Raw genomic sequence first — 26,444 nt, forward strand, 5'->3', positions numbered from 1 at the left:
ACATGAATCAAAAAGGCCATCAGGAGCAAATACTGATTTTGGCAGTCCTCTCACAAGATCTTTCTTGACTAGTTCATTTATATTGTTGAAATTTAAATGAGAGAGTTTCTTGTGCCAATTCCAGCTTTCTTCAATTGATGCTTTACTTAACAGACAGATTGCAGAACCATCAGTACTTGTTGAGAGCTTGGCTTCATAAATGATACCATGCCTGTATCCTTTCAGAAAATTTTGCCTGTAGATTTGCTTACAACTTCACAGTGTTCTTCAAAGAAATCCACATGATAACCTCTGTCATAGATTTGACTAACACTCAGCAGATTGTGTTTAAGTCCTGAGACCAGAGCTACTTCTTTAATGATGACATTCCCAAGACTGATATTGCCATATCCCAGTGTTTTTCCAATGTTGCCATCTCTATAAGAAATACTTGGGCCAGCTTTCTCCACAAAGTATGATAGCAGGGCTTTATTTCCAGTCATATGTCATGAGCATCCACTGTCCAGAACTAGGATGTTTTTCCTGTTGCCCTGCAATCACAAAGTCCACTAATGATTAGTTTTAAGGATCCAGACTTGCTTGGATCCTTTGGCCTTATTAAGTTTGTTAACATTTGCAGCGGATTTAGCATCAAAGTTTATGTTAACATTTTTCTTATCAGCATTTACACTATCAGACTTTGTATCAGAACTTACACTAGAAGGAACAATGCTAACTTTCTTTAAAGAAGGTTTTATTTGATAATTATCATAGTACAAACTATGATATTCCTTACAAGTATAAATGGAATGCCATAAACTACCACAATGAAAACAAGGATTTTGTGGCCTATATCTAACAGACTGACTCTTAACTCCTGACTTTGAAGGTAAGGAGTTTATGTTCTTATTTTTCCTGCAAAAAGAAGCCAGATGATTAGAACTTCCACAGTTATGACATGTTTTTCTAGGAGCATTAGGAACAGGCTTACAATCATTGCTTTTATTCACACCTTCCTTTCCATTCCTATTTTTCCTAGGTGACTTTACCTTGTTTACATTCTTAACATCTTTCAGCTTATGCTTAAGCTATTTCTTTGTCATTAAGCCTACGTTTACTTCAGTTGGCTTTTCCTGTTTTAGTTTGTATGTAGTTAATTCCTCTTTAACTTCTAATTTTTCATTATCAGACTTTACAGCTACAAACTTAACAGGTTTTACCTTTGGCTTTTGTTTAACAACTATAGGCTTAATTTCTACAGTTATTTTATCATTCTTATCATCTCCATAACCTAAGCCCTCTTTCCAGTTTCCACTACTTAACAAATTCTGAGTTGTTCTGCCAGAGTTAGTCCAAGTCCTGATAATCTCTCTTTTCTTTTTTAACTCAGTTTTTAGAGATTCATTCATTTTAAGTACTTCATCCCTAACATAGAAAGCACCATCTCTATCTTTCTGAGTTTGATGGAACATGACTAACTCTTTTTCTAAATAATCATTCCTCTTTTTACAAGCAAGATTTTCAGAAGTTAATCTTTCACATGTTAAAGTTTGATCTCTATAACTAATGAACATGGTTTTAAGATATCTTCTCAACTCATTAATATCAACAGTATGAAAGGCTTAAGTAGTTTGAGGTACCTTTAACTCAGCAGCTTCAGAACTGCTATCAGCATTTGCCATCAAGGCATAGTTCTCCTCACTTTCAGAATCTGAAGTGTCTGTCCAGCTTTTCTTCTTTGTGACGAGAGCCTTGCCTTTGTCACTCTTCACTTTCTTGCAATCAGGAGATATGTGGCCTTTCTCACCACAGTTGTATCATTTGACATTTGTGTAATCTCCTCTGTCAGACTTCCCTCCTTTGACTTAAGATTTTCTGAAAATCTTCTTATCAGAACTTGCACCTTTTCTGGAAAACTTCTTTCCCTTCCTGAATTTTCTGTATGCAATCCTTGTGATTCCTTTCACCATAAGAGCACACAGCTTCATCATCTCTTCATCAGCATCCATCTCAGGCAAGCTTTCAGTTTTTGAGTCATCATCACTATCAGAACTTGATGATTCAGTATCAGACTTTGTGATGAGCGCTTTTCCCTTGCCTTTCCTTGAGGTAGCTACTTTGGGGGATTCTTTCTCAGCCTTAAGAGCAACTGTCCTTGACTTTCCTCCTTTCCTCTTGCTTCTTTATTCCATCTCAAGTTCATGAGTCTGGAGCATCCCATAAATTTCATCAAGAGTTGTTTCTTCAAGATTAGAGTTGTCTCTTATAATTGTGCCCTTCAAATCCCAACTTTCAGGAAGAGCTAACAGGAATTTAAGGTTTGAATCTTCAAGATCATACTCCTTATCAACTAGTGACAAATCATTCTAGAGTTTGACAAATCTGTTATATAAATCAGTCAATGACTCATTAGGCTTTGAGTCAAAGTGTTCATACTCTTGAGTGAGTATAGTCTTCCTGTTCTTCTTAATCAAATATGTTCCATGGCATCTTGTCTCCAAGGCATCCCATATCTCCTTTACAGTCTTACAGTTAATTACCCTGTTTGACATTACATTATCAATGGCACTATGCAACAAGTGTCGTACCTTAGCATCCTTAGCAATTGATGCGATATCTTCAGCAGTGTAATCACTCTTCTCCTTTGGTACAGACTTTGCTGCTTCACCTGCAACTACAACAACGAGTTTGGTTGGCTTGTGAGGTCCTTCATTGATTCTATCAAGATATTCTGGATCTGTAGCTTCCAGAAACATAGTCATCCTCACCTTCCATATGGGGTATTCAGATGGTTTCAGTGTGGGAACTCTAATAGCCTCATATCGACTATGGATTTGAGTCTTTGGAGGTTCTTCAGTTTTGGTGGGCTTGGTTGGAGTTTCTGCTTCAGACATAATTGTTTTTGGATCTTAAACTGTTTGTGTGTTAACAGATAGGCTCTGATACCACTTGTTAGGTCACACACACTGTAGAAGGGGGGTTGAATACAGTGTATAGCACAATCAAATCGAATTCAAAGAACACAAGTAACAGAAAAAAAACTTTATTAAACTCTGTTACAATGTAGAACTGTCCTCTCTCAGTGATGAACAAAATATCACGAGAGTTGCTAGGGTTACTATGAATATTATTCTCGATAATGATAACACATATAGTGTAAACCCTATGTATGTGTTTATATACTACAGAGTTACAAGATAATCACTAAATTGATGTGGAATATAATTCTGCTTCCTAAAATATATCAACCAAATATCTTTTCTTCCAAGTATTCTATTCTTCATAGAATTCCTTCTTCATGCATATCTCTTCTTGCATTTGTCTTGATCTTCTTTCCTTTCAATCAGCCGCCTTCCTTATCTGAAAGTTTCCTTAAGTCCTGATATTATCTCCTGATAAATATCTCCTGATAACTTAAGTTCTGACAACTTAAGTTCTGACTTCAGTATAAGTGCTGATATCCAGTTAAGTATTGATTTGTCCTGTTTAAGTAAGATCTGAAAACTAAACATAAATCATATTAGACATGATATTATCAAATATATCTAACAGTCCGGACCAAAAAATAAACACTTACATCCTAGCCTATGCATGGTCCTATGGATCATAAAAGTATCCCGGGTGAGTTGAATTCCCAGACACTCACAAAAGAAAAAACCATCCAGATAGCATCTCCCTGGAGAACAACCTGGGGAAACCTAGTCAGAACTCCCTCAACAGCAATATGAGGAAGATACTGCAAGTCCAGACCCCTCAACATAATCAGTTCTCCGTTCCAATGCTTCAGGGAAGACTGTTGGATAACCAGCCTGTAAGAAGAACCGTAGCCATACTCCGCATCCTGGAATCGAAGCTCATACAGTGGCATCTGGCTAGACCTAACTAAGCTAAATAGATGGTGCCAAAACCTAAATGTGGGATGCACCTTAAATTGATTGCAGCAAGTAATAAACCAAGTCATCCACTTTATACCGTTCGGTGTTATCTGTATTGGAGACAACTGATACTCATACTCACACAAATGCTTCAGGAATAAATGCCAATGCGTATTCCACCCGGACCGGAGATGCGCCAGCCAGACCGGAACAAAACCATACACCGGTCTGTGGTAGATCCTCTCCCCGGGCTCAGGCCATCTCCACTCAATCCGGGGATCCAGCTAAAAGGCAGCCCGGATTGACGGATCCTGCGCTGCATGATCCAAACCGGCATATTCCTCTTTTAGCTTGTATGGTTCCTTGACGACTATACTTCCTGCGAATCTCCTGTCGAACTCAACCTGATCATACGGCCCCAGACCAGAATTTGGTTGCCTCGCATATCCGGACCTGATGCTCCTATAGTAACATTTATTCTCTATCTCCTCACTCTTGGTGATGAAGTAGTTCGGCACATCAACCCACAACCCCTCCGGAGTACAAGGCACTTTCCTCGGGGAAATATTTCCTATGATCAATTTGGTGATAACGTTGGCATCCGAAGTGGACGCCTTCTTCCCCATCTCATTACGCTCAGAGTCAATAGAAGAATCTGATTCTGACAGCCCCGGGTAGCAGGAGATATATGCCTTTGCCCGAGCTTTAGTCCGGACCATATACCTAGAACAAGTGACAATGTTAGTCTAAAACCCTAATAATTATTTATTTCATAAACTATAATGGTCTGGACTACCCTATGTCCAATTTTATTGAACTTATAAACATCCAGTCCGGAGCCGTGGACCTTAATATTCAAAAACACTCCTGAACCCGCGAAAACAATCTAAACCTAGAGTAAAAAGTCTGGAATACTTCCTCAATAACCCCGTAAACACAGTCTACCTCAGTCCGGAATCAAAATACACCCTAAACACAAAGCACAAACTTATCAGTCCAGACTATTTGCAACAGTCCGGATTCACCCAAAACCCTAAACACAGAAACACTACCCAAACAAAATCAAACACCAAAACAACAACAAAAACAATATAAACATATTTACATACACTTATACTTACGGATATTTAAAATAATAAACACAAAAACACATGAACACAGTATCCAATCAAAATAAAAAAATAGAAACAAAAGATAGCATATTTTGTTGAAGAAGAACACAAGAATCGAAAAGAAAGCTTACAACTGCAGAGGTTACGGAGAAATTGGGGACGACCAAGAAACGTCGACGAAAACTCGAGTTCTACTGAGAAAAATGCCACAAACTAGAAAGAAAAAAGAAGAAACAAGAGAGTGAAGAAGTAAAAGAGATGAGCAGAGGCAGTAAAAAAAGAAAAGAAGAGATAGAGGTGCCTTTTATAGGCACTGCGAATTCGGAGGGTCAAAACTACGTGGCAACATCGTGGCCGCAGATCACAGAATTTTTAATATATATATATTATATATACACTGTAATTAATTCCAATCATAATGGGGCACACCTTTTCAACAAAGATACAGCTGTAATAATTCAAATTATTGGGGGGAAACCCCAAAACCGTTTCAACTTCCAGCTAGGACTCCGAACTCACCTCAACCCGGACTGGGGGGCAAGCAAAGCTCAAATTCTTCTAAAGACAACTAACCTTAGTCCTGATTGGCTGAACTCACCTCAATCCGGACTAGGGGCAAGCAAAGCTCAAATTCTTCTAGAGACAACTAACCTTGGTCATGATTGGCTGAACTCAACACAATCCGGACTAGGGGGCAAGCAAAGCTCAAATTCTTCTAAAGACAACTAACCTTAGTCCTGATTGGCTGAACTCAACACAATCCGGACTGGGGGGGCAAACAAAGCTCAAATTCTTCTAAAGACACATAAACTTAGTCCTGATTGGCTGAACTCAACACAATCCGGACTGGGGGCAAACAAAGCTCAAATTCATATAAGAACAACTAACCTTAGTCCTGATTGGCTGATTTCAACAAAATCCGGACTGGGGGGGCAAGCAAAGCCCAAATTCTTCTAAAGACAACTAACCCTAGTCCTGATTGGCCGAACTCAACACAATCCGGACTGGGGGCAAGTAAAGCTCAAATTCTTCAAAAGACAACTAACCTTAGTCTTGATTAGCTAAACTCACCTTAATTCGGACTGGGGGCAAGCACAACTTAAATTTACAAGACAAAACCAACCTTATTCCCCCATCCTGAAAATCTGCATAAGGGAGTGGGGGGCACATGATAGTATATGCAGATCCTGCAAGGATCAGGCCCGGACTCCTAACTCAATCCAGTCCCGCACATTACTAGTCCTAACTGGCCCAGTCCCTCAAGCCCAACCTTGGGAGGTCCCAGCACGTGAGGCACATGTCGAAATGCATGATAGAGACAACTGTCACCCATCAATCATGAGAATAATCAAGACACGCGTCAGAAGATCCTCAGAACATTCCCCAACCAGTCCCGTCCCGACACGTGTAAAGCATCCACTCCATCCAGGTGTCCTCCGCTCCTAGAACCGATGACTATGATTAAAAGGTACCAACCCCTAAACCCTACCCTTGGGCTATAAATAGCCCATGGAGGAAAGGTTTTGGGGTTAATCACTCTTTCACACTCATATACACACACATCCACCCTGCATTCCTTTATATCTTCATCTTCCCCAAAAACGAGTTCTTACTCTCACACCGGAGGCGCTACGGGATCCAAACCCCCCTTCTGGTGTTGTTTTGTAGGATCCAGGCATGGCGTCGGAGGAGCAGCCCTGCCACCAGGAGTTATCACGAACTCTAACCACTATTGATTTAAATGTTAGTCAATATAAGGAGATTGTAGAAAAGATGAGTGTGGAGATGTTTCATATACACACTAGTCTAGTAGAAGCTACTGAGGAAGTCAGTAGGCTAACCAAGGCTAATGAGAAGCTTGAGAGTGAAAGACAAAAGATGGATCTACTGCTTGTAGAGCTTGAGTCAGTCAAGCAAGAAAATGAATATTTGAAAAACAAGCTAAAGTGTTCTGTTGAAATTGAAGCTTTGTTGAGGGAAAAGCTGGAAAAGAATAAAGTCAATTTGAAATCTTTCAAAAATGCATCTGAGTTGGTTGGACAATACCATGAGAAGTACAAGCCATGTGCTAATATAGCTCTTAGTCTTGATAATGATGCCTTGAACAGCAAGAAGAAAGATATAGGTGACAAAGGAAAAGCAACATAAAATAAAGATATTCCAGCTATGCTGAAAAAGGTTGTTTCACCTATGTTTAAGGCATATGAAGTTAGCTTCAGTGAAGAAGAGTTGATTATAAAGCAAGAAATTGTTGATGAAGACCATGAGAAGAAAAATGCAGAAACAACTCCAATTTCCAAAGCTGAAAAAAGCCCATGGTCAACCAAGATTCCAAGACACATGTCAAGGAAACAAAAACTGAAGATACAAGAAAGAAGAAGAAAAATAGAAATAGGAAGATTGGTATAAACAAAAGCAATAATTTTGCTCATGTTGCAGATGCTCCAAGAAAACAATGTCAAAGATGTGGCTCTGTGAATCATCTAACTCACCTTTGCAAAAAGGTTGTTAGCAAGCCAGTAGAAAGAGCATGCAAATACAATGAAGTAGATGCAAATGATTCCTACTCATTCTATGACAAGTTTGATTGCATCCCTTGCAACTTGAGTGTGATGAAAAGTTACCACAAGCTGAGAGTAGACCTCAAAGAAACAAAAATTGGGTCTACAACAAAAAGGGAAAATGCACAAAAATCAATGAATTATATTTTATCTGAAACAACTCATTCTGATTCTGCTTACTCTGTTAATAAGAAGAAGGTGCCCAACACTGCTTGGGTTTGTAAACACACCTAAACTCATTATGTGCAAGGCAAAAAGAAGAAAGTCATATGGATCATAGACAGTGGATGCTCAAGACATATGACAGGTGATATGACCCTGCTATCACAGTTTGAGGAGAAGGCTGACTCATTAGTGACCTTTGGAGACAACAGCAAAGGCTTCACAATGGGATATGGCAAATTGATCTCTGGAAATATTGTCATTGATGATGTAGCACTAGTAGCTGGTCTTGAAGTGAATCTTCTCAGTGTTAGCCAATTTTCAGACAAAGGCTTTAAAATTTTAATCAACAAAGAAGAATGCACTTTTATCAGCAAAAAAAACTGGTGAAGTTGCTCTAAAAGAAGCAAGAAAAGGAAGCTTATTTGTTGCAGAATTGGACTCAGCAAATAAGGATGGAGTCTGTTGCTTCTACACTAAGGCATCTATAGAACAAAGCAAGTTGTGGCATAAAAAGTTGTCTCACTTGAATTTCAAGGCAATTAACACTTTAGTCAAAAAGGAGTTAGTAAGAGACATGCCTAATCTGGAGTTTGCTCAAAATGAAGTATGTGATACTTGTCAAAAAGGGAAAATGAAAAGATCAAGTCACAAGAGTAAAACTGTGAATTCTATAAGTGCACCTCTGTAGCTTATTCACATGGACCTATTTGGACCAGTTAATGTCCAGTCAATTTCAAGAAAAATATATGCACTTGTGATGGTGGATGACTACTCAAGATACTAATGGGTAGAATTTATGCATTCTAAAGATGAGACTCCACCCATTATAAGTGAGCATATAAAGAAGATTGAGAGGCAGGCTGAAGATCAGAACTGTGTGAAAAGGTTGAGGAGTGACAATGGAAAGTACTGGATTTTCAGTGATGGCAATTGCACTTGTGTTATCACAGAAAATAGGAATTCTGTCCACTTGTAGACCATAGTCCAACAGTTGGTTTTTCATCCATAGAATCTGTGCACAGCAACTACCAGCAGCAATATATTCAGCTTCAGCTGTAGAAGTAGAAACTGAATTTTGCTTTTTACTGAACCAGAACACAAGCTTGTTTCCTAGAAATTGACAGGTTCCTGTTGTACTTTTTCTATCTATTTTACAACCTGCATAATCTGCATCTGAATAACCAGTTAGATTAAAACTAGAATCTCTAGGGTACCAAATGCCAAGTTTTGGTGTTCCTTTGAGATATCTGAAAATTCTCTTAATAGCTACTAAGTGAGATTCTCTAGGATCAACCTGAAATCTAGCACAAAAATAAGTATCAAATATTATATATGTCCTACTAGTTGTTAAGTACAGAAGTGAACCAACCATGCCTCTATAGCTTGAAATATCCACAGACTTTTCAGTAGTGTTTAATTCAATCTTAGTTGCAGTGGCCATTGGAGTTTTTGCAGATGTGCAATCCATTAGATCAAACTTCTTTAAAAGATCATAAATATATTTGGTTTGACTAATGAATATTCCATCACTAACTTTCTTAACTTGTAAGCCAAGAAAGTAAGTCAGTTCTCCCATTATGCTCATTTCATACTTACTTTACATCAATTTGGCAAACTTTTTGCAAACTTTTTCATCTGTAGAGCCAAATATAATATCATCTACATAAATTTGAACAAGTATACTAGATCCATTAACATTTCTAAAGAATAAAGTTTTGTCAACAGTACCTCTTGTGAAGTGATTTTCTAAGAGAAACTTTGACAAAGTATCATACCAGGCTCTAGGTGCTTGCTTCAATCCATAAAGTGCTTTCAAAAGATAGCAGACATATTCTGGAAAATATGGATCTTCAAAACCAGGAGGCTGACTGACATAGACTTCCTCCTCCAAATCTCCATTCAAAAAGGCACTTTTGACATCCATTTAATAGACTTTAAAATTGGCATGTGCTGCATAGGCTAAGAAAATTCCAATAGCTTCAAGTCTTGCAACAGGAGCAAAAGTTTCATCAAAATGTATCCCTTCTTGTTGACAGTAGCCCTTAGCAACCAATCTACCTTTGTTCCTAACAACTATGCCATTTTCATCCATCTTGTTTCTGAATACCCACTTGGTGTCAATTGGATTCTTTCCTTTAGGATTGGGTACTAGCTTCCATACCTTGTTCCTTTCAAATTGGTTTAGCTCTTCCTACATAGCTAAAACCCAATCAAGATCCAACAGCGCTTCTTCTACCTTCTTTGGTTCATCCTTTAAAAGAAAGCTGCTATATAGACATTCTTCTTGAGTTGCTTTCCTTGTTTGAATTCTAGAAGATGCATCACCAATAATGAGCTCAAATGGGTGATCTCTAGTCCATTTTCTTTGTTGTGGTAGACTAGCTCTAGATGAAGAGGCCTCATTGTTGTCTTAATATGTGATTGAGTTTTGATTATAAGAAACTCCCCCTAAGTTTGTGGATCTTTGACTTAAAGATAGGGTTCTTTCGGTAAGTGATCTGTTTTGACTCTCAGTTTCTCTTGTTGTTCCGACGGATGATGCACTTTGTATCTCAATGGATGAATTTGATTGTCTACCGACGGATGAAGTATTATGTAACTCGACGGATGTTGAGTTATGTGCTTCATTAGTTGTAGATTTTCTTGCATTGTCCATAGCCACTATTTTTTGATCACTTCCATCATCACTGTCATCACTAATCATCTCAACATTATCGAATTTGAGGCTCTCATGGAAATCTCCATCTTGCAGTCCTTCAATCTTCTTATCATCAAACACAACATGCACAGATTCCATAACAATGTTGGTTTTTAGATTATAGATTCTATATGCTTTTCCCACAGCATATCCAACAAAAATTCCTTCATCTGCTTTGGCATCAAACTTTCCATGTTGATCAGTTTGATTCCCTAAGATATAGCATTTGCAGCCAAAGACATGTAAGAAATTTAGAGTTGCCTTGCTATTCTTGAACAATTGGTAGGGTGTCATGCATTTTGCTTGATTAACCAAATAAATATTCTGAGTGTAGCATGCAGTATTCACAGCTTCAATCCAAAAATATGTTGGTAACTTTGATTCTTCTAGCATTGTTCTTGCAACTTCAATAAGAGATCTGTTTTTCCATTCCACCACTCCATTTTGTTGTGGACTTTTAGCTGTAGAGAACTCATGCATAATCCCATTCTCTTCACAAAATGATCTCATCACAAAATTCTTGAACTCAGTTCCATTGTCACTCCTGATTCTTCTTACTTTGAAGTCATGATGATTGTTGACTTGCCTTGTGTGATTGCTGATAATTTCACTAGCTTCATCTTTGGACTTCAGAAATTATATCCAAGAGAACTTTGAGAAATCATCTACAATTACTAGGAAATATCTTTTCCTTGAGATGGACAACACATTGATTGGTCCAAACAAATCCATGTGCAACAATTGTAAAGGTTCTTCAATTGATGAATTAAGCTTCTTTCTGAATGATGCTTTAATCTGCTTTCCTTTCTGGCAGGCATCACACAATCCATCCTTAGTAAACTCCACTTGAGGAATACCTCTGACCAACTCTTTCTTGACTAGCTCATTCATGGTCTTGAAGTTTAGATGGGAAAGCTTCTTATGCCATAGCCAACTTTTATCTTGACTTGCTTTACTGAGAAGACAAGTTATTGAGTCTGCATTTATTGAGTTAAAATCAGCTAGGTACACATTTCCTTTTCTCACTCCAGTGAGAACCACTTTGTTGCTCTTTTTATTGGTCACAACACAGGCTTCTGAATTAAAAGTGACTGAGTTTCCCTCATCACAAAGTTGGCTGATACTCAACAAATTATGCTTAAGACATCCACTAGGGCAACCTCTTCAATGATGACATTGTCCTTTGAAATCAAGCCATATCCCACAGTATAACCCTTGTTGTCATCTCCAAAAGTGAAACTTGGGCCAGCTCTTTCCTTGAACTCGGTGAGCAGGGTAGAATCTCCAGTCATGTGCCTTGGGCAACCACTATCCAGATACCAAAGATTCTTTCTGTTTCACTGCACACATCAAAACCAAATCAAGTTGATTTTGGTACCTAAGTTTCCTTAGGTCCTACCTTGTTAGCCTTTTTCTTTGGTTTCTTAGATTTAACCTCATTTGATTTAGGGATCTCAGATTCATCCTTAGTCATCTGAGTTGGACCTTTGAAACCAGTCATTGAAACAGAATTTGAAGGGTTTTTAGCACATAAACACAGCGAAAACATAAATTTAATCTTAAAAAAAACGAAACCCTCCGCAGGATCCATGCAAAAAAATAATATTTAATTCGTAGTTCAGTGTGTTTACCTTAAGAAGCTTTACGTTAATGGAAAGATGGAGGTCTTTAATAATGATCCAAGGACGATGAACGGAGATCCTTAGCAGCTGTTCCTCAAGTGTGAAGCACTCCACCGGTATCCACCAAGAAAACGATGTAATGAAGGAGGAGGAGATGGAGAGAATTAGGGTTTTGTAAATCTTTTTGGTTGAGGCAAAAATAGGGTTTATAATAGTATATTTATAGGCAAAATTTCAGCTGAAAATTTTCCCATAAAATATTATTATTATTAACCCTTTATTATTCTCACTAATAATTAAAACATCTTTTAATTATTAATCCTTTTTCTAAACTCTTTAGAAATAATTCTCTCACTTGATTTAATTTCCCAAAATATAATTCTTAATTAATAATATTAAGAACCTTTTCTTAGTTAATTTATAATCAATTAAATCTCATTTAATCAATTATTAAATTTGTCAATTAATTATTTATTTCATAAATAAATAATTATCAGCCATTATTAATTAATTCATCCACCATTAAATCATTATCTTTTATGGTGTGACCATGTAGGTTCAATATTAAGCCGGTAGTAGAAATAAATAATAATAAAACTATTTTATCATTATTTATATAAATTCTCTAATTCATTAAATATGATTAATTAATTAATCATATTTATTCTACATCGTGAGGGATACTTCTCAGCATATCGCGACTATCCGGATAATACGAATTCACTGCTTAGAATACCAAGAACCTATTCAGTGAGTGGTTACCGTACAATTAATTCCTTCTACCCTGCAATGTCATGATTAAATACAAGGCATGGAACTTGTGTCAAGCCTATCTTATTTAATCACTTGCTTTCCCATTCACTATGCTTAATTCTATTTAATATAAATTAGAAACTCCTTTCTAATTTCATTCACTCTGGCCAGAGATTCCTGAACTAACATAAGTGGATCAGCATTGAACATTCTCTTCCTACACTGAAAGGGGTAGATCCTTTATTGATCATACACTATCTTCGTGTACAAATTCCTATACCCAGTAGAGCCCTTATAATTGTCCCTTGAGACTAAGAACTAAACCGAAGCATAGTTCAGTGTACACAAGGTGACTATGATGACCTCAAGTCTATGGATACTTGTACAACTATCACTATGTGAACAACTGCTGACACGTGAGTGAACTTCATCAGTTGTTCAGCTGTGTGAGTCATGTTCAGTGAACTTATTCTATAATAAGCACCTACATACTAGCTATAGTGTCACCACACAAATGTCTATGAGAACAGACATCCTTCATAATGAAGCAAGCATAGTATGTACCGATCTTTGCAGATTATTAATTACCAGTTAGTAATCCTACGACCAGGAACTATTTAGGTTTAGAGTTATCATCTTTTAGGTCTCATTATTATGATCTCATCACAATCCATAAAAAGCTTTACTCTAAACTGTGGTATATCTTATTTATACATTTAAATAGATAGAGCCCGCAATAAAAACATAACAAGCCTTTTATTAATATCAATGAAATCAAAATAGATTACATAAAAGTTATTCCTAAATCCTCATACATGATTGGACTTAGGACATATCTCTTTCAGAATTATCATGCACATTTTGGTTTACATGAAAATGCATGCTATTTGCAAACATGTTATTCCAGTAAGGTAAGCTGAATGACATTTGAGGCATACTAAATGCAACATAATAAGGATTAGGTGCAAATGGCATATTAGCAAATTGTACATTCATATTCTGAGCAGGCATTACATTCATAGGCATTGCAGACATGGCGGTCATGTTGGAAAAAGAAGAAGGTGCAGACATGGGAGTAGACATAGCAATCTTGCAATTAACAGAAAAGTGATTAACACTACCACACTTAACACAGATTTTTCTTGGTGCATATTTATCAGGTGTGTAGTTGTTATGTTTGTTAATCCCTACCTTCCCATTTCTATTGTTTTTCCTTTTAGCTTATGTCTTAACCTCAATCTTTTCCAGTCTGTCATTCAATTGCTTGATAGACATATGACCAACATTAGCTTTCTTTTCTTTTCTAACTTGACTTGATTCTCCTGGAACAAAGTTTTTAGAAACTGATCCATATTTCTAATTCAATTTAAATAGCTTAGCTTTGCTAACTGGTTTACTCACAACCGACAGATGTGGCTCCTTGTCTCTCGACGGATAATCCTTTTGATTATCCGACGGATGATTTATATCATCCGTCGAGTCCACATCTGTGAAGATTCCTTCAACCAGATTGGAATCAAGCTTCTCTTTGCTCTTTTTCCAGGATGCATCATAAAAGGATTCTACACCTTGAACTTTAATAATTTTAGCATGAACATCTCTAGATGATTTTCATGCTTTAATTTCTTCTTGTTCTCGTTTAAGTTGCTTTATTAAAATCTCCTCTTTCTTTAAGGATTCAGTAAGTTCATCCTTAGCAACCTTGCATTCTAATTTCAATTTTTCAAACTCAATAAATTGACACTATAGCACATTATTCCTCTCACTTAAAAACAAATTGTTTTCTTTAATTTTAGCATTTTCCTTGGTGAGGGACTTAAGTGTAACACGCAGGTAATATAACTCAGTAGACATGTCATTTATTGCATCATTACACTCAGCTTTAGACAAATGAGCTAGATTGATTTTGATTACCTGATTGCTTGATGAACTTATTTCTGTTTCATCTGACTTGGCCATTAGGGCTATATTGACATAGTTAATTTCTTCATCTTCATCCAGTCCATCTGCAGCGCAACATATTTCTGCTTATAATCAACAGGCTCAAACTTCTTTTTGCTGGAATCAAACTTTCTACACTCACTAGAAAAATGACCTACCAAGCCACATTTGAAACATTTGAATTTTGACTTATCAACCATGTTTCTGTTTGGCTTGGCTGCTCTAAAATTCTTCTTAAATTTGAGCTGGGCAAATCTCCTGGATAAGAATGCTAGATGCTCATCAATATCATCCATATCATCTTGGCTCAACTTTTCTTCATTTTCAGCTACCAATCCTTTACCCTTACTTTCACAGACCTTTGATGTAGATTAAACAGCTTCCACTTTCACCTCTTTCTCCTTCTCTAGTTCAGCAACTAGTGCAATGGATCCTCCTTTCTTTCTTCCTTTCTCCATTCTTTCATCTTGCTCTATTTCAAGCTCATAGGTTTTTAGGATGCCATACAGTCTCTCCAAGGTGAACTCCTTGTAATCTTGTGAATTTCTCAATGAGACTGTCATTAGTTTCCACTCCTTTGGGAGAGATCTAAGGAACTTGAGGTTGGAGTCTTTTATCTGATAGACTCTTCCATACAGTTTTAGAGCATTCAGTAGTTTCTGAAACCTACTAAAAATATTAGTGAGTGACTCACTTTCTTCATAGTGAAAATGCTCATATTGCTGAATCAAGAGTTGCATCTTGTTCTCCCTTACTTGCTCAGTACTATCACAAATAATCTGTATTGTGTCCCAAACCTCTTTGGTTTTTTTACAGTTAATGATGTTATCAAACATATCACCATCAACACCATTAAATAGTATGTTCATGGCCTTCTTATCTTTCCTAACTTGTTCAATGTCAAGATCAGACCATTCACGCCTAGGTTTTGGAACTGATGGTTCACTCCCTGTAGCATCTCTCATAGGGACATGAGGACCTCTTTCAATGCAATCCACATAAGCTTCATCTTGAGAAAGAAGATGTAGGTGCATCTTCACCTTCCAGTGGTGATAGTTGTCTTTATCCAAAAATGGAATTTTAACTCCAACATCCTTTTTGTCCATCTTGTTGATTTTTGTGATCTTTACACTCTTTGTACTTCAAGAACTTGCTCTGATACCGATTGTTATTTCCTAAACAATACAACAAGAATTACAGAAAGGGGGGTTGAATGTAATTCTGGCTACTTTTTAAGATTTTAAAAATGTTCTACCTTAATATATATAACAGTGTTTGAATTGCAATAGTGCGGAATGAAAGAGTAATAGAAGTCAAAACACTAAGTAATAAAACACAAGTTTTAAAACTTTCTGGTGGATTTGAAAGTGTCCACCAGATATATATATATATATATAATATTGAGAACTTTGTGAAGCTTTGGATAGCTCACAGCTGTTTTACAAGTTTGAACATACAAAACTACAGAGAAATTCTTACAAAATACAGCTTGATATGTTTTTCTGAAAATAAGCTTGCTTAGTTAGATGTTCTACTTGCTACACTTGGTTTATATATCACCAAGTTCAATGACAGTAAGATAAGATAAAAAAAAACAAAATAAATCTAGTCTAATATCATGCTACAACATTACTCTATCCAGCATCTTTGAATATCTTTACATTTGCATGGAAATGGTAATGCTTCATTGTTCTCAAAATCCTGCTTAACAGGCTGCCACATTCCTTTTGCAAACACCCGACGCATGTGACTGTGTTATCACTATCAACAGCTATTTTGAATATAATCATCCGTCGGGATTATGTTGAACATCCGTCAGGAATATGTTGATCATCCGTCGGGAGCCTTGTAGATCATCCGTCGGGAGACTATCTGTCACTTGACTCTATTTCACTTATACAAAATTACAAGACATCTCATATTTACAATTAGCTAACCTATTCTGCATATCAATCTAGTAGTCAACATGACTTGGAGAATCCTACAAAATCTACTAGACTAAAATATGTTGTTTACAAAAATGTGCTATAGTACTTATTTGTTACATAAGCTACACTCTCGATGGATGTCAAAGTGTTATCCGTCGAGACTATAATGTTCATCCGTTGGGACTATATAAGAACATCCGTCGAGAGCTACAAGATTCACTAAGTTAAATCTACTAAGGTGTTTTGTTTAACTTATCATCAAGTTCACAACATATTCCTAACATTATCATAAACAAAGCAAGGTTGGTTTCAAAAGGATACTTACAGGATGAAGGAATTGATTATGATGAAACTTTTGCTCCAGTTACAAGACTTGAAGTAATAAGGATTTTCCTAGCATTTGCTGCACATTCAAATTTCAAGGTATATCAAATGGATGTGAAGAATGCATTCCTTAATGGTGAGTTGGAAGAAGAGGTTTATGTGCAACAGGCACCTGGCTTTGAAGATCCAGAATTTCCAAATTTTGTATACAAACTACTTAAGGGTCTATGAAATCAAACAAGCACCTAGAGCTTGGTAAGACACACTATCAGAATTTTTGATTAAATATGGATTCACTAGAGGTACAATAGATAAGACTCCCTTCTAAAAGAAGTATGGTGATGATATGATCATAGTTCAGATTTATGTGGATGATATTATCTTTGGTTCTACAAATGAAAAGCTTTGCCAAAGATTCTCCAGGCTTATGCAGAGTAAATATGAAATGAGTATGATGGGGGAATTATGTTACTTTCTTGGACTTCAAGTCAGTCAAAGAAGTGATGGAATCTTCATCAGCAAAACTAAGTATGTTAAAGATTTATTGAAAAAGTTTGGCATGGTTGATTGTTCACCTGCATCTACACCTATGTCTACAGCAACAAAGTTGGATGAAGATAAAAAGGGCAAGAGTGTAGATATTTCAAGCTATAGAGGAATGATTGGATCATTACTTTACTTGAATGCAAGTAGACCGGACATCATGTTTGCAACATGTCTGTGTGCAAGATTTCAAGTCAATCCAAAAGAATCACATTTGATGGCTGTGAAGAGAATTTTCAGATACTTGAAGAGGAATCCAAACTTGGGATTATGGTATCCTAAGGGAACTAATTTTGAAGCTGTTTGATACGCAGATGCAGATTGTGCTGGATGCAGGGTTGGCAGAAAGAGTACTAGTGGAAGCTGTCAGTTTCTTGGACAAAGACTTGTATCCTAGTATAGCAAGAAACAATAACCTGTGTCAACTTCCACAACTGAAGCTGTATACATAGCTACTGAAAGTTGTTGTGCTCAAGTGCTTTGTATAAGAAATCAGCTAATGGATTATGGCCTAGTGTTACACAAAATTTCAATCATGTATGACAATACTAGTGTTATATCTATTGTGGCTAATCCAATTAATCATTCTAGGACAAAGCACATTGATGTAAGGTACCATTTTATCAGAGAACATGCTGCAAATGGTACCATTGAGCTTTTTTTTTTCAACGGAAAAACAATTCGCTGACATTTTTACTAAACCTTTGGATGAAGCAACTTTTACTAGACTTATAGGTGAAATTGGAATGCTTAACTCTTCATCCTAAGACAAGCACTCAGCTAATGTGTTGCAGCAGATTAAGTTCTAGTAAATCAAAATTAATTTGATTTAATAGAAATTAACTGATATATGAATTATAAATATTTCAGAAACCTCTGCATATTTATTTTTCAAATATGAAAATTCAGCGTGAAATTTTTCAAATTCTAAGAAAACTGTCTAGCTGTTACTTTACATCTTTAATATGTAAAATTAATACAAGGCAGAATCAAAGTGATCAAAAGTATATAGAGAACTGAGTTCTCGATAAGTCTAACTGACTTATCGACAAGTCATCTTAAGACTTCTCGAGTGAGTTCTCGATAAGTCAATTTACTGACTTCTCGAGTGACTTCTCGATAAGCTTTATAATGACTTATCGACAAGTCATTGTAGAGTTCTCTAATAATGTTAACTCATAGAGTTCTCTACAAGTATAACTTCTAGACTTATAGATAACTCAGAACTGAAATAATTTAATCCAATAAATTATTTTGGTAAAATACTTTTGACAGAATTATTCTGATTTTTAGTTTAATTTATTCAAATAAAAATTGGAAACAATTTAGTCCATTTTGGATAAACTGGGTATTTATTTGACATCTCGATAAGGTAATTTTTAGTTCTCTAAAAGAGTAAATTAAAATGACTTCTCGATATATAATTCACCTTCAAAATGACTTCTCGATAAGTATACTCCAAACGTCTATTTTTGACTTCTCGATAAGTCATTTATTTTTACTATAAATACCCAGACATCTCGATACATATACTACGCCTTCGAGAACTCTAAGTGACCTAGCTTTTTCAATTCAAAACCGAATTCTCTCTCATTTCAAACTCTTTCTCACAAATTTTTCTTACACATTCACTCTTACTCAACAACAACGGCACTCAACATTGTTAGAGCTACAATCCCAGAGAAAGGAACCAACTACCTAGCTTTTACTGATGCTAACCAAGCCCCTGATAGTTTCAAGGGGTTTGTGAAATTCTTGTCTGAATCTTACCTTGCAGGAGCTTTAATTGTTAACCCAATCTTGTACTTGGATGTTCTGCATGAGTTTTGGACAATAGCTGTGGTGAGGACTGTTATGAATGACAACTCTGTATCTTTGGTGATAACTTGCATAATTGGAGGCCAACAGATAGAGTTCAATGAGCAAGATGTGAATGCAGCCTTGGGTCTTCCAATTGCAAATCTAGTGGAGATGCCAACACAAGATGAGCTTGCTGAATTCATGGACTTCATCAACTATGGTGGAAGAATTAACCTGGCAAGCTTGAATAGAACAAACCTAAGGAATGAATGGTCCTTTGTATTTGATTCTATAGTTAGGACCTTCACATGCAGGAAGACAGGGTATGATAACATCTCAAGTGTGGTGCAGAAGCTAGTGTTCTTAATAGCCCACAACAGGCACTTGAATGTTGGTCTATTGATCCTGGAAGAACTTGCAATCAAACTGACCATGCCCCAATCTGCTAGAGGTAAGGAAATTTTCTTTCCTAGATTTATTATGTCTACTTTAAATCATAAAGTAATAGACATACACTTGTTAATTGGTATATATAACACTAAAATAGGCAATGTAAGCAAGTGTCCAAAATAATATTTGGTTCACTTACCACAAAGAACAAGGTAAATGTAAGTCTGAAAATCACACCATTTATGATGGAGAGGTTTAAGACTTACCCTTACCCAATGCCTGATATGAGATCAAATGTACAAGCTAGTGCAGCTATGGTCCCTGAACCTGTAGAAGTTTAAATTCAAGAAAACCAACAGGGACCTTCCTAATCTGAAACCATTTCTTCAAACCAAGTAGTAGCTAGGCAACCAACCATCTCATCCTCTCAAAAGGGTGAAGTGAGTAAAAAGAAGAGAAAGGAGATAACCCTAACTGTTATGAATGACAATAGTGAGGTACAAGTACAACCTGAGTCACCTTTGGTCAGAAAAACAAAGAAGGCTAAGAATACTGCGCAGACCACTCAAGCCACCTCTATATCCTCCCAAAAGGATGTAGTTGTACAAATGGGGACAAAATAGATTCTAGAGACATCCTCTCAACATGATGTTTCTATTGAAAAGAGCATTCTCCCCAATGTATCTTGTGAAGATTCTGCACAGCCAACACTTGAACAAATCCAAGTGTATGGTAGGAGAAATAAGAATGGCACACATAAAGAGAGCACATCTCTTGAAGCTCCCTTATCCATTCAGGGGGAGCTGACAACACTCAGTCCTAAACTTCAAACTCTTATATCTAATATTTATTCCTCCTATACTGAAACACTTGAATCAAATCCTCAAGTGTTGCCCCATTCAAGTGACTTGGTTCAAGAAACCTTGCTCACCACCCAGAATCCACAATTTGTTGGTGAGAGGCTACATGCTGGGGTAGACATTGATGACATCAACACAAACATGGGGGATTCATCAGTTTTTACTGAAGACCCCATGGAGTTCACAAATGCACCTTTATGTGCAAATCAGTCTTTACAGACTATAAGGTTTGAGGGTAGTACTCCTGAGGGGGGGCTATCTAAATCCTCTCTAATTCAATTAGAGGTTCCTGTTCCAGGAACAACTCCCCTCAAAACCCTAGCAGAAATTGCATTAGCAATGGATGCTAGGAGTATAATTGCCAATGATCCTGTCATAGAGAAGGCAAGTATAGCACATTTAAGTGATAGTGTAGTGCAAGACACACAAGGATTTGAGACCGGTGTACATGACAGTAACCCAATCAAATCCCCTTTAATTCAATTGGAGGTTCCCACTCATGTGAGGAACAACAACTTTTCAGAAACACAGAGAAATCTATGAGTCTAACTGTGACTTCTGTCACAGGTGGTTCTGACCCGTAACCCTCAACCTTTCAACCTCAACAACCACACCTAATCTCCCAATGGCTCCAAGAAATTGCAGATCAACCTTCAACCATTGAAGATCTTAGAGTCGATCAGCTTGGAGGCCTAGCACACATCTCTCAACAGCTTCTAACCTTAGATATGTCTAACCAGGATTACCAAGCCATCATGCTCTCATATCAAACAGATGTCCAAGAACAATAAGATAAAATTGGTAATGAAGCTGAACAGGATGGCAATTGTGATGCTTGGCTGAACAAGGACTACAGTCTGGAGATGCAGGATGTTTTGGCTAAATTCAGGGAAGATAATCTAACCATTTTAGGCAGCAATGCAAAAGTTCTAACTCCTGGTGAGCTTTATGATGCAATAAATGAAGTCTCTCAAGCTCAAATCAAAGCTTTCCATCTCTTTGGAAAAGCTCTAACAATCAAGTTGACTGGTCATGAAGACAAAGTAATGGGAATGGTGAGAAGAAAGATTGATGAAATAATCCCCTCACAAGTGGAGATCAAGAATCAATTCAAAAACTTTTCAGAACAAATGTCAAGGTATGATCTAAGTGGGGTGGATAAGAGTGTCACACAGCTCAAGGAAACTTTTGTAGCCTTGCACAAAGTAGTTCAAGATCACATAATAAATTTTAATGACACAAGGTGAAAGTTGGATCAAATGCACACTGCAAGATACACTCCTTCCCCTTTGGTTATTGATGAAATACAGAAGCATGTGCAAGCTTCATTTGGACCATCTACCTCAACCTCTACTTCAAGCTCCTCTACTCAAGATATTTAAGATCTCAAGGCACAAGTTGCTTCTCTAGAGACTTCAAATGTCTCCCTCAATACTCAAGTTCATACTTTGACTTCTCTAGTAAAGAGCCAACAATCAGATATCAAAATCCTGGTGGACTCTCACAAGCATCTCCAAATGCAGAATTATGTTGCTGTGGGGGCCATTATGGGGAAGCTCAACATACCACTGCCCTCACTATCTGAAGAAATTTGGCTAGAAATTCTAACCCCCCTACTCATGCCTGTTACCAAGACTAAAGGGGAGATTGAGGCTAGAATTCAACAATCCAGGGATGCCAAATCTAAGTCTAAAGAGCCTATTCAGGTTGGTCAAAGCTCTTCACATTAAAATTATGGGATGCATTCTGTCAAAATTAAAAATTTGAGATCAAACCGAAAAAGTGAATATTTATAAGGGGTGGAAAGTGTCATTTACTCTTAGTTATAACAATATATGTTTTATGATAATTTGAGACTTGACTAAATATAAATAATATAATATATAATATGTTGTTCACTGGACTCGAACCTGAACCTTTAGAAATTGTTAAAAATAAAGAATATAAAAGTTTAAATATAATACGCTGTTGACGGGATTCGAACCTTAAACCTATGAGAGCAGTTTAAATATTAATATAATATTATTTTATTTATTACATCTAACGGTTCTCATCTAACTGTATTTAGATCCGATGGTTGTTATTTACTGTACGAAACAACTGTACCGAATAACTACCAAATAGAGGGTCTTTTGTTTATAATGTATAGTATAGATATCTATATTTATAAATATTATATATTATATATGTATTGGATTTCAAGTTAGGATCAGGTTTAAATTGAATTTCGACGATTGGGTATTGGTTCTGCACAATCGAACTCAATTCCAAATCCATAATTTCATGTTCAACATATTCAAAATTTAAATCAAAATATCTGTCGCATCGGATTAATTTATCATCTTTTATTTCGGGGCTTAAGGTAGATAATACTTTTCTAGTTACCAATAATAGGGGAAGATGTAAATTAGAATTTAAAATAACACGAAAATTTAAGCCTATCTAGTTGGTCTAATTTTGATTTGAAATTCAGAATCGTGATTCAAAAATTGTAGTGATATATATAGGTCCAAAAAGGAAATTAGTGAAATTTTATCCTTCAATGTAACTATAAATAAATCATTATCGTGATAGATACAAATCAGTACAGATAAATAGACACACTTGCACTTCTGAGTCAAAGATAATTTATTGGTATCTTTCTCGTATTTTCATAATTTCCATGCATAACGTGTTCAGGCTTGTTATAAATAATTTAGTTACAATGCAAGTAGCTCTCACATTACAAACCATTTACAAACCATAAGCATTGAAAAGCCCTTAATTCTGAGAGAACTATAATGGCGGCTACCAAGCAAAAGAAGTTGAGTGTTTTGATGTTTCCATGGCTAGGCCATGGTCACATATGTCCTTACTTGGAGTTGGGAAAAAAACTTGCTCAGAGAAATTTTACCATCTATCTGTGTTCTACCCCTGTTAATCTTGAATCCATTCGGAAAATGGTTGGCTTTGATGAAAGTTCCATACAACTAATCGAACTCAACCTCCCTGCCTTGTCAAATCTGCCTCCTCATTATCACACTACTAATGGCCTTCCACCGTACCTTATGAATACTCTGAAAAAAGCTTTTGACATGTCCAAATATACGTTTGTGGACATTCTTAAGAAGTTGATACCGGATTTACTTGTGTATGATTTTCTTCAGCCTTGGGCACCCGAGGCTGCTTTCATGCATAATATTCCTGCAGTTCAATTTATAACCAGCAGCACTACAATGACCACTGTTTTGTTTCATGCATACAAGAGGCCTAATGTTGAGTTTCCATTCTCGGATATCTATTTTCGAGATTATGAGACTACTAATGAACAGGAATTGAGAAAATCTGCCGAGGATCATAAGAAATTTGGATCAAGTTTGGTGATTACTTGCATTGAAAAATCCAGTAAGGTCATTTTGATAAAAGGATTTAACGAGATCGACGACAAGTACATCAAGTATCTCTCTGCTTTGTGTGGGAAAAAAGTAGTTCCTGTTGGGCCTTTGGTTCAAGAGCCTGTAGCCAATGATTTTGAAGATGAGGAGAGTTTGGAGATTATTAAATGGCTTGACAACAAGGAAAAGGCCTCCACTGTGTTTGTTTCTTTTGGGACCGAGTACTTTCTTTCGGACGAGGAATTTGATGCAATAGCAAAAGGTTTGTTGCAGAGTGAAGTCAACTTCATATGGTCCGTGAGGTTCCCTCTAGGAGAGAATGATAGTCTTGAAGATAAGCTGCAGCCACTAGGGTTTTACGACAAGGTAGGGGATAGAGGGATGGTTGTGGAGGGATGGGTGCCACAAGCAAAGATTTTGGGACACTGGAGCATTGGTGGCTTTGTTAGTCATTGTGGGTGGAACTCTGTGCTTGAAAGTATGAAATTTGGCGTCCCGATCATTGCGATGCCCATGCATATTGATCAGCCCATCAATGCAAGACTAGTGGAGGAAGTTGGAGTGGGCATCGAGGTTTTGAGGAGCCAAGACAAAAAGTTTGAAGCTGGGGATGTGGCCAGCGTGATCCGAAAAGTGGTTGTAACAGAATGTGGAAAGTTTGTGAGGAATAGAGTAAAGGAGTTGAGTTATAGGATGGAGATTATACGGGATGAAGAAATAGAGGAAGTTGCAAAAGAGTTGGAGAAGCTGTGTGTAAAAGGAAAACCTGCAGGGGTGGAAATAACACCGGGATGCACGGACATGAAGCTCGTAGGATCGGGCTGGCTCAACAAGCTTGTGAAGAAGCCATTGAAGAAACCACCCCAGCTAGGATGCATATCCAATTTGGGAAGCATTGATTTGCAGATCAACTAGGTTAATACTTGTTTAGCTCATTAATTATCGAATAATGATTTCCTCTGTATATGGAATTTGATGTTCATCACTCTAATATTTTATAATATTTATAAGGAATCCATTAGAACACTCTAACCACTTAAATATGCCTGTGATTTCCTAATTCGAAAGATGCACAAATTCCTAAGTGGGATGTCCGATTGAGTGTTGTTGGGCTTCAAAGAAACAAGTGACCCAACATGTTCAGTTCTTCTATTATCTTTCCCCATGATCAATAGGCCACAGAAGACTAAATGTGTAATATCCGGGATATATCGTGTAATTATTGTTGCTAATAGATAATTATTATATGTATTCAGTATCTATTCTGTGAATTATTTGTTAAGTGTTAAATGTGTCTGGATATTTAAAAATATTATTAATTGAGTATTTCAATTTTTATATGTTCCAAATAAGATATAGATAATTGTCATATCTTCCTAATTATTTTTATGTTGATTTATGAATTTATAGGAATCATATGGATTTTATAAAATCTTTTTCCGGGTATTTAAAATCTATTTTATAAAAACGAGAACCAACCAACGTCATCCGTTTTTACGTTTTTAGAACCCGAAACTCTTCTGAGAACTCCTTCCTAACCTAATTGCAATATTCCGAGCATTTTCCATGTTTCGACTTTTTCGATCCGGCGTACGGTTTGTCTTGCGCGGGTCCCAGCGCGACATTTTCGATACAATATTCGTTTCGGTAAATCAATAAAACTCATATTTTCGATAAACGGGAGCTTTTTATTAAACTATCATAATTATCACCTCGTAATACGTGTAACCAGGCGCTGAGACCAAGACCGCAGTACAAATTGTATTGATTTGGATAATTATCTCGAAAACCGGTACCGTTTGGATCAGTTTTTATAAATAAACGTACCATTTTATATCCGGAATGATCCAACGAGATACTAATTTCCCATAATTATAAATAGCCTCTACCGTATTGTATTTTGTACCATAAATCATTTGCAAACAGTATTTACAGAGTTTTTACAGAGAAAATACTATAATTATATTTTGTTCTTCGTAATCAAACACAAATTCGAATGCGTTATCTATATCCGATTTTGGCGTACATATACTCAAAACGAAACTACTGAAGTCTAGAATCCAAATCTTTCATCAATTTCAACCCAGAAACATCAGGTGATTTCCTATTTAATTAATTATATTCGAATTTATTGGTATTTAAATTATGAATTTTTGTTCGAGAGATTGTTTGTATGATTTGATGATTGTATGTTGTAGAGCTTGTTTTCCTGATCATTTTGGTATATTATACTCTTGATTTGGAGTTCAATAACATGTTTAATTTTGGGTTTGATTCTCGGAATTTAGAAATTAGGGTTTATATTACTTTGAATGTTTTCAATTCGATTTGGGGAAATCTTTGTTAGGGGTTTTCAGTCGATCTTGATGGGTTCTTTGTGTTCCTTATCAAATTTGCAATCGAATCATGTATTTTGATATCGCAAACGATTCCTGATAAGTACGGAGTTGTCTTTTAAAGTTTTCGCCGGAGTTTATGTCGATTTTGGCCGGAGGTTGTGTTCCAGACATGGTTTGTGA

At 36.6% G+C, this 26,444-nt stretch overlaps 1 protein-coding gene across 1 annotated transcript; it reads left to right on the forward strand.

The window, feature by feature from the left end:
- Positions 1-23,331: 23,331 nt before the first annotated feature.
- Positions 23,332-24,840, forward strand: LOC141680272 (UDP-glucosyltransferase 29-like). Its single transcript, XM_074486563.1, has one exon. It carries the CDS (start codon positions 23,332-23,334, stop codon positions 24,838-24,840), a length of 1,509 nt encoding a protein of 502 aa, XP_074342664.1.
- The last annotated feature ends 1,604 nt before the right edge of the window (positions 24,841-26,444 follow it).

This window comes from Apium graveolens, chromosome 1 (genome assembly GCF_009905375.1).
Source record: "Apium graveolens cultivar Ventura chromosome 1, ASM990537v1, whole genome shotgun sequence".
Lineage (NCBI taxonomy): Eukaryota > Viridiplantae > Streptophyta > Magnoliopsida > Apiales > Apiaceae > Apium > Apium graveolens.